The 8796-nt window shown below is 46.9% G+C and overlaps 1 protein-coding gene across 1 annotated transcript in view; it reads left to right on the top strand.

Annotated features, from left to right (window-relative positions):
• Positions 1-6893: 6893 nt before the first annotated feature.
• The window catches only part of HIP1R (huntingtin interacting protein 1 related), a 70665-nt gene continuing 68762 nt past the window's right edge, over positions 6894-8796 (top strand). Inside the window, exon 1 of the mRNA XM_080985423.1 lies at positions 6894-7070. Within this exon, the coding sequence (XP_080841549.1) occupies positions 6978-7070 (93 nt within the window). The 5' untranslated portion in view covers positions 6894-6977. The remainder of the gene's footprint in view (positions 7071-8796) is intronic.

Genomic DNA, 8796 nt, shown 5'->3' with positions numbered 1-8796 from the left:
TCCGCCTTTTTACACTTCCAGCACTTAACTGATTCTGTCTTGCAAATCTTAGCAAGTCTACTCTGAGTTAAATACCATCTGTGAATCATTTTCAGATAGTTCTCCTTCAAAGCATAACATGCTGTAAATTTCAAGACACTTTTCCAAAGTTTCTCCCAGATCTTAAAATCTATATTGTGTGCTATATCTATTGCCAGTGTATCATTGAGGCTTTAACTAGCTTGTCTTTTGTTTCCCATTCTAATAACATTTTAGACAAAAGTTAATATTTGTTTTGTAGGAGTTATTTTTTGAATTGTGAGCTTTGGTCCAAAAAACCATTCTTTCTATCTAGTTTAAACATAACATGTATCGCAACCAGTTTGTAACATGGCTCCTTACGTTTTCCATTGATTTCAGTTTGGGTTCTGCCCCTATGAAGTGCAGCAATTCCCTGTAAGCTGCACAGAGTCTAGCCATATCAACTCTCTTAGATGCCTTTCTGCTTTTAGGCCTTGACTTGGACCACAATGGGAGTAAGACCATAGTATGCAGGCTGTACTTACCTTGCTGTGCCAGCAATAGTATATACTGTCTCTCTTTCAACAGCACCCTGTTTTTCTGTGCATTTGAAAATATTTTGAGCATCATATGGTGCATACATTAATAAACATGATGTTTCCCTTTAGACTTCTTTGTGCAGCCTCCAAAATAGCTGATGTTTAGTCATTAATATGTGTTTAAATTACTTCTAACTTCTGCTGTTTGGAGAACTGTTTTTGGCCGCCTTGTTTTCACATACTCAAGTCAATAATGTTGGCAGAAGGAATTGGGATGTGGGCACCTCCACCTGCCAGGAACAGCAGAAATTGATGGAAGTGGACAGTCACATGGCAAGGCTCACCTGCGTGGAGGAGGGGATGTGGAACTATCTCTTGACAGAAGGGGAGGTGATGGACTCTCCTTCCTTGGAGGTTTTTTAGCAGAGCTGAATGGATACCTGTCATGTTTTTGAGATTATTGCATTACAGGGGGCTACACTAGATGGCCTTTAGGATTCCTTCCAACTCTACAGTTCTGTGATAACCAGTGCTATTTTTCTAGAAAAACAGGTGCCAAAGCTCACCATGAACACCTCTCTCATTCTCTTAGAATGGCAATGGTGCCCACCTGAGAGATGCCGGAACTGAGTTTCACCATCTGATAAAACCCCTGATGATAACCATTTGGGGCCCATGTATTCCAGGAGTCCTACCTCCAGCAGAGTTTGAGCGGCATTGGTCTTTTCCAGGTGAAATGTGGCCAGCAATTCCGGGTGCTGACTAATGCCAGGCAATTAGGTCTTTTCCCATCGAGATGCAGCGGTCGTGCTTCTTTCGCCACCTGCTCTGTAGCCCAGTCACTCAAACAGTAGCTTTCAAGTTGGAACTAGAAGCCTTGAGAGCTGTTTGCCAGCCAAATACATTTTAGTTCTGTGCATGTCGCACTACAGGTGAGGATAGTGATATGGGAGAAATCTGGTACAGTTTGCATTTTAATGTGAACGTACCTAATCCCCACTTTGCAAAACAATATGCAGACCCAAACGCAGCTGTGCTTCGAATTATGCACTTCTCCAAATTTTGTGATGCAGTTCTTCAACCCAATAACGTCACGTTTATGTTAGGGGAATGTCTGCATTCATGAAAATAACACAAAAGAACATTTTGTTACGGGAAATTGCTTGCAGAAATGTGTATATTAGGAAAAATATGCATTGAAAGGCTGGTGAATTTTCAATAGGACTTTTGGTTTTTTGCAAACTGATAATAGAAATGTTGTGTACTGAAAAGACTGGAGAAATGAGAGACTGAGAAAAACCAAAATTCTGCATCCCTACCTGCGGCTCACACTGTCATTCTTGCGTGGACTTTGCGTGAGTTTGCTTTCAAATTTTTGTCAGAGGTGTCCCAAATGTGTCCTGCGATGTGCTTCAGCTGGCTTAGAGTGAGGGTGTGTTCTGGGAAAGGCAGTAAATGAGGGTAAGGCTGCCTGCCTTGTGTTCACATTCTCTACTGTTATTCGAGGAAAACAAAGCTCCCATTAATTCCTGCCTGCCTTCAGCTTGGGTGTGTAGGCTTCCCCCGCTCCCTGTCTTGTGTTTAATTAGAGGGTCAAGACACAAGAAGGCGGTAGAATAGAGTGGCAGAACAGAGATGGATCAAATATATTCAATCGTTTCTGCAGCAGAACGAAGCTGGTGATTAAAGATCCAGGGCCAGTGCTAGCAATTGCATTAGCAAAGGGAAGCAAGGAAAAGCAGAATAGGCACCGCCCTTTCTTTTAACAGCTAAGCAAAAAGTAATAAACAGTAATAATATCAATATTTGGGCAAAATGTACACTGTTGAAATGAGTTTTGCTGCCACTGCTACTGTTTATCCTGCACCATCAATGCGCACAGCATTTACATAGCGGGATTAGATAGGCCCTGCCCTGCCACAAAGAGCATAATCGAAAATCTGAAACGAGACAATAGAGGGAGGGGATGTGATGGGAAGGAAGAGGGGAAAAGTGCACTTGGTTCAGTTGGACATACTGAACCCTCATCTCCTAAAACAGCCTAAAGTTTGTGCCAAAGACAAAATTCCAAAATACATGTACAGTATTTACAAGGCTCCTAGAGCAACTGATGGTTGCTGCTTCACGTATGGCTTAGGGCATTCCACAGCCCATGGAGGATTGACTGAAAACGCCCATTTTGAGGTCACTGCCCTATAGTATTCTGTAGGTTTGCAGTGGCATGAGTACAATTTCACCGAATTAGCTAAGTGATCCTACAGATCTCTGTAGGGGCAGACAGCCTTACAAGGTACATTCAGACTCACTAACTACCATTTTAGAAATACAGTACTTTGCTGGTAAATTACTGCTGGAATATTTGGGACTGGTTTTCCACCCCCAGCTTGGAAAGCTTGATGGAGAAAGTGTAGTTCGGTTTGGGATTAGGTTTGGAATTACTGCTGTTCTTTTGGCCAGAAATAGCTGGGCAGAGTGACATGATCAAACGCTTTTAACAGTTTATTAAAATGATTTCTGGACCATCTTACAGAACACAAAAGTGAGGTGAGAATCTAATTAATGAAATCTTAAAGGCTGCACCCTCCCATCTACAAAAGGAGAGCAACATGGGAAAACCCTCAGCAGATGAATTTTTCATTTGCATTTCATCAAATGCCATCTGCTAAAGTTCACTGTGTGTGTAAAATACTCATTTTTGCAAAAATAGTTATAAACATACCATCAAGTTAGGTGTGTTTGTATCTCTTATTAATTTCCTTTAAATTGGCAGTGTGGTGCAGTGAGCAGAGGAGAGAACAAGAAAGAAGCCATAGTGCCGATACTATCTCTTAGGCCTATGGGTGTTCACAGTGGGGCCGCCTCCCCTACCCCAAATGAACCACAACCCCCAGATTTGCTGCTTTTTCTTTTCTTGAGAGAGCAATTTTCTAGTGTGTATAGAACCTGGTCTAACCCCATTTAGAAACCTCCAAGGGACGCGGGTGGCGCTGTGGGTAAAACCTCAGCGCCTAAGACTTGCCGATCGCATAGTCGGCGGTTCGAATCCCCGTGGCGGGGTGCGCTCCTGTCGCTCGGTCCCAGCGCCTGCCAACCTAGCAGTTCGAAAGCACCCCCGGGTGCAAGTAGATAAATAGGGACCGCTTACCTAGCGGGAAGGTAAACGGCGTTCCGTGTGCTGCGCTGGCTCGCCAGATGCAGCTTGTCACGCTGGCCACGTGACCCGGAAGTGTCTGCGGACAGCGCTGGCTCCCGGCCTATAGAGTGAGATGAGCGCACAACCCTAGAGTCTGGCAAGACTGGCCCGTATGGGCAGGGGTATCTTTACCTTTTTAAGGAAGGAGAGTCCACCACCTGAAGTTGTGTGTTCCACGGTCCAACAGCTCTTGCGCTCAGAAAGCTATTCCTAATGTTTAGTTGGAATATCCTTTCTTGTAATTGGAATCCATTGGTTTCAGGGCCATCAGCCCAAGGCATTAGGGTACCCACTCGCTGCTAGGGAAGAAGGGGCAAGAAAGGTCTGCATCAGGAACAAGGAGGGGGGGAGACTGACATTGGGATCTGCTGCCCTGGTGGATCCTGCTGCCTGAGGCAATTGCCTCAACTTGTCTCATGGGTGGGCCGGCCCTGACTGGTTCAAGTCCTGCCCTCTGGCTCTCTGGAGCAGCAGAAAACAACCTTGCTCCATGTTCTGTGTGACATTGTTACCAGAAATTAGCCTGCTCTTTCCCCAGCCCCATAATAATCCTTGAGGACACCCGTCCCCTTGGCTTCCATCCAGAAGGAGCTGCATTCCAGTGATGGGTGGGGCCAGAGGCAAAAGTGGGTGGGGCAACAAATGCAGATTTTGACCTTTGTACACTAGGCTAGCGTCTACACAGTCCTACACCCATCTCTAGCCTTCCACGCAGGCAAGTGAGAGTCATCAGAATTCAAGGACACATTTCCAGCAGGCGAAAACGCACAAGACACAAAGGTTCTGCGAGGGGATAATCTGACAAAGGCAAAATTCACCTTCACAAGTGTACACACTCTCATTACTTAGCCGCTGCAGCTGAATGTGTTGAATGAGATTCCATTGAGCTTGATTGGATAATAAAGTTCTGCCTCTAATATTGTCGAGCAACCAATGTTCGTGTGTGTGCAACCCACCTTTAGGAAGGGCAGGGCCAGGCAGGTAAATTATGTGATATCTATTTGCAGCCAAATCCTAAACTTGTTTGATTTGGTCATGATTTAAGTTGTTCTAGATGGTTTTTAACATTGTTTTTAATGCTGTAACCTGCCCTGAGACCTTAGTGAAGGGTGGGATGCAGTGAACTAAGTAATAATAATATTAATTAATAATTTGACTGTGACTGTCAAGCTACAGTTTGCAAACCCCACATTAAAATGCTCAAGGAGCTTAACCAGTAAGGTCCAAGTAAGAGGATTTGGCTGTATTTAAAAAGTCACTTAAGCGGTTTTTTAGTCCCACTAACGGGTGGCAGGCAGACTAACTTTTGAAATAACAATGCGGGCTGTTAATTTGCCTTCTGGCCTCATGCCCTGGAGGTCTGATAGAGCCATGAAACCAAATAATATCTTATTAATGCATGCACATTGCAAGCTTTTGAATATCACTAGGCTCTTCTTCAACTGGAATGGAAAAAAACTTTAGGTCATTAACTACACTCAATTAAATTAAATTACATTAAACTGACACCTGTAGGCATGTAAACAGGACTTCTAAAATTAATACATCCACAGAGTTTTATTAGTCTTGAACACAAGCAGATACTATCAAATGATTAAAGTTTCATCTTGTCCAGCATTTTGTTTCCCATGGTGGAAGTCCACAGATAAAGGCAACAGTCTTCGCTTGTTTGCCCCCAGCACCGGATATTCAGAGATATATTACCCCTGAATATGGATGTTTGGGTTTGTCATTCTAGCAAATAGCCATTGAAAGACCTGTTTTATGCAGAGTTTGTAAGACATTGCACCCTTGTTTTGCTGTGTAACTTTCTTTATAGATGTCCGGTTTACTTCACTTTTTCTTAAATGAAAGCTAAGAGTCCAGGCCCCATGAAGATGAATTAGAAATTGTTCCAAGTTCTACCCCAGACTGAACTTAATTTACCATTAGTTCACTTGGCAATTATGGGAACTAATTTCAGGTGTAGTTCGGAGATGTTTGAACTAGTTTAGAGAACTTTTGTTCAGCCAAAACCTTCCAAGTCCTGGCCCCCATGGCCAACATTCTGGGATTATGGGAGTTATAGTTCAGGATATAAAGCGTCAGGGATTTTCCACCCCCGTCTGTAGGCAAAGACTCCATCAGATACAATCCTTATAAATTAAATATAAGAACCAGAACATCAGTACCTACAACATGAAATTCTACATACCCAATTTTCCTTGCTCAAGTAATGTTGTTTCCAGTTTTTTTGTGGGAGGCTACTGCAAGTCTAGGGGACACGGGTGGCGCTGTGGGTTAAACCACTGAGCCTAGGACTTGCCGATCAGAAGGTTGGTGGTTCGAAACCCCGCGTCAGGGTGAGCTCCTGTTGCTCGGTCCCTGCTCCTGCCAACCTAGCAGTTTGAAAGCATGTCAAAGTGCAAGTAGATAAATAGGTATTGCTCTGGCGGGAAGGTAAGCTGCATTTCCATGTGCTTTTCTGGAAAAAAGGTGGGGGAACTCAGCACAAAGTTAGTTAGTTTATTGCAGGCCCAGTTGCAGTGCTGTCACCCCACCCTGGCAGTGGCTAAATGTAAAATGTATTAATAAACTCAAGCAGACAATGATCTGGATTAGAAATGGTCACAACTTTAATGATTATATATGTATATAAACTTTTAAAAACAGGAGCGGGTGGGTATCAAGATCTACATGCCCTGCGTTCCTTGCAGGCCGGGCCGGATCCCGCCGCCAGAGGCAGCCGCCCCACCTGGTCTCCAGGAAGAAACCTGCGCGCCAGGTTTGTCCGCCTTCCTTCGCGATGAGGCAGCTTCCGAGGCGGCGCCGCTGCGCCAGGCGAGCCTTTTGCAAGGAGGCGCCTCCTGGCAGCCCGGGGGGCGGGGCTCGGCGGCGAGGGGAGGGCGCGGATTGGCTGCCGCTCGGTCCGGGGGCGTGGCCCGCTCGGCCTTGTGAATGGCCGGCTGCTGCTCTCGGCCAGAAGGAGCGCCTCGAGGAGGGAGGAGGGAAGAGGCGGAGCGGCGGCGGCGGCGGCGGCGGCGGCAGTTCTCCGTCCGGCCAGCAGGGGGCGGCGTGGTGCGAGTGCGCCTTGGCATTCCCCACCCCGGGAATAATCCGGCGGAGTCTCGCAGGCCGAGCCGGAGTTGCTGCTGCTGCTGCTGCTGCTGCTGCTGCTCGTCCGGCGGGCGAGGAAGGGAGCGGGGTCGCCGAGAGCAGCAGCTGCTGCCAGCCCGGGCCCAGGAAGCTTCCTGCCGCCTGGCACCATGAACACCATCAAGAACGTGCCGGCGCGGGTGCTGAGCCGCCGAGGGGGGCACAGCCTGGAGGCGGAGAGGGAGCAGTTCGACAAGAACCAGGCAAGGGATTTCCTGGGGCTGCTTTTTTTGGGGGGGGGGTGGCCGGGTGGGGGGCGTGTTTGTGCCCTGGGGGGGGGGGTGGAACTGCATGGCAGACCTGGAGGTTGCATCGAAAAGGGGGTGCAGAGTGTGTGTTTGTGAGACGGCGCGTGCATGTTATTTGAGTGGGGGCGAGAAGAGAGACACCCCCCGTTGCATGCATGCACCTCTCTCTCTCTCCCCTCCCCCACTTGACCCTGTGCAGGATCCGTCCTGCTTCCTGCACGGCTGCCCCCCTCGCGCCGCCACCCAGTGAAATGGATCCTTTATCTTGACACACACGACTTCTTCCTTAGCGGGGGGGGGGGAGAGTCTTGTCAATAGGAAACACCCCTCCTGCTTCTCAAATATTGAAGGCACCCGGTGTGTGTGGGGGGGGGGATGGAGAAGATCCGTGCACTGCGGGGGTGTCCCTGTATAGGATTTGAGGTCGATTTGTTACGACTATGCACAGGATTTGAAACATGCACGGAAGGTGGGGAGGGAGGGGGCAGGAGAAAGGCAGAGCGCGCGCGGGGGGGGGGGATCACCTTGATCAGAACTAGGTGAGAGAGAAGGAAGGGAGCAGGGAGGGAATCCTAAGAATAGCCGGAATCCCAGATTTCATTTAAAATTATTATTATTATTAAGGTTGCAGTCCTCGTGGTAGGGAGAGGAAAGAGAAACAAGTCTCCCACATCCTGGGAGGAGGGCAAGAAAATTATTTTTTTCTTCTGAGGTGGCAAAAGGAAAATTGAGAGGCTATTCATTGAAACATACGGTGTTAATTAATCATAATAATGTTGTAGCCCTCTTGGTTACAAGGAGGAGAAAGGAGAGCAATTTTCGCATGTCTTTGATGTTGTAAGGGGGGAAATGCTTCTGAGGAGTCAAAATAAAAATTGAGGGGCATTCATTGTTGTTCTGCATGACTGTGAGTTTTTGAAACTTAAAAATTAACAGATGCACACGTTTAAAAAATAGTGTGAGGAGGTATTGGTTGGAACAGCATGTGTTTTGGGTATACATAAGGCTGAATAAAGGGTGCTCTCTAAAGAATGTATTGGGGATTGAGTGATACTTGCAGACAGGAGTTTCCGAGAGGGAGCAAGAGACTGTCTATCATGACCCCCAAATGTAGGTTTGTGATTGTCATCCACCTCAGCCCACCTGCAGTCTCCATGCCCCTCAGCGGCTTGCTTTTTGAAATATAGAATAGTTCAATCGTCGAACCATGGAGTTGGAAGGAGCCACAAGGGTCATCTAGTCCAACCCGCTGCGATGCAGGAGTCTTTTGCCCAATCTGGGGCTTGAACCCACAACCCAGAGATTAAGTCTCTCTTGTGGCAGAAAAGCATTGGTGTGTGTCTTCCTCTGCTGAGGATTGGGGTGTCCCCTTGCGCAGCAATGTGTTAATCGGTTCTGTGTTTGTCTTATCCGTGTGTGTATCGTCCAGGACATGCAACCCTGATGGTTTGAGGTGGGAGGCTAGATTTATAATTTCCAAGAATGACACTTTTCTTTTTTAAAGGGGGATGGTGAGTGGAACAAACACAAACTTGAGTTGTGATTTTGACTTTCCCTCCATTTGTAGTACTTTGCCTCTGGCCTGGCCTGTTTTTTTTTTGGTGTGTCTGGGGATATTACTAATAGCTTCAGCCTCTACATTTCTCTTTGGCATTCTTGGGCTATCGTGTTTGAGGCCGGG

The sequence above is a fragment of the Podarcis pityusensis genome, assembly GCF_964106645.2.
Source record: "Podarcis pityusensis genome assembly, chromosome: 16".
Taxonomy (NCBI): domain Eukaryota; kingdom Metazoa; phylum Chordata; class Lepidosauria; order Squamata; family Lacertidae; genus Podarcis; species Podarcis pityusensis.
The sequence above is the reverse complement of the archived record's forward strand: the minus strand, read 5'-3'. Positions and strand labels throughout refer to the sequence as shown.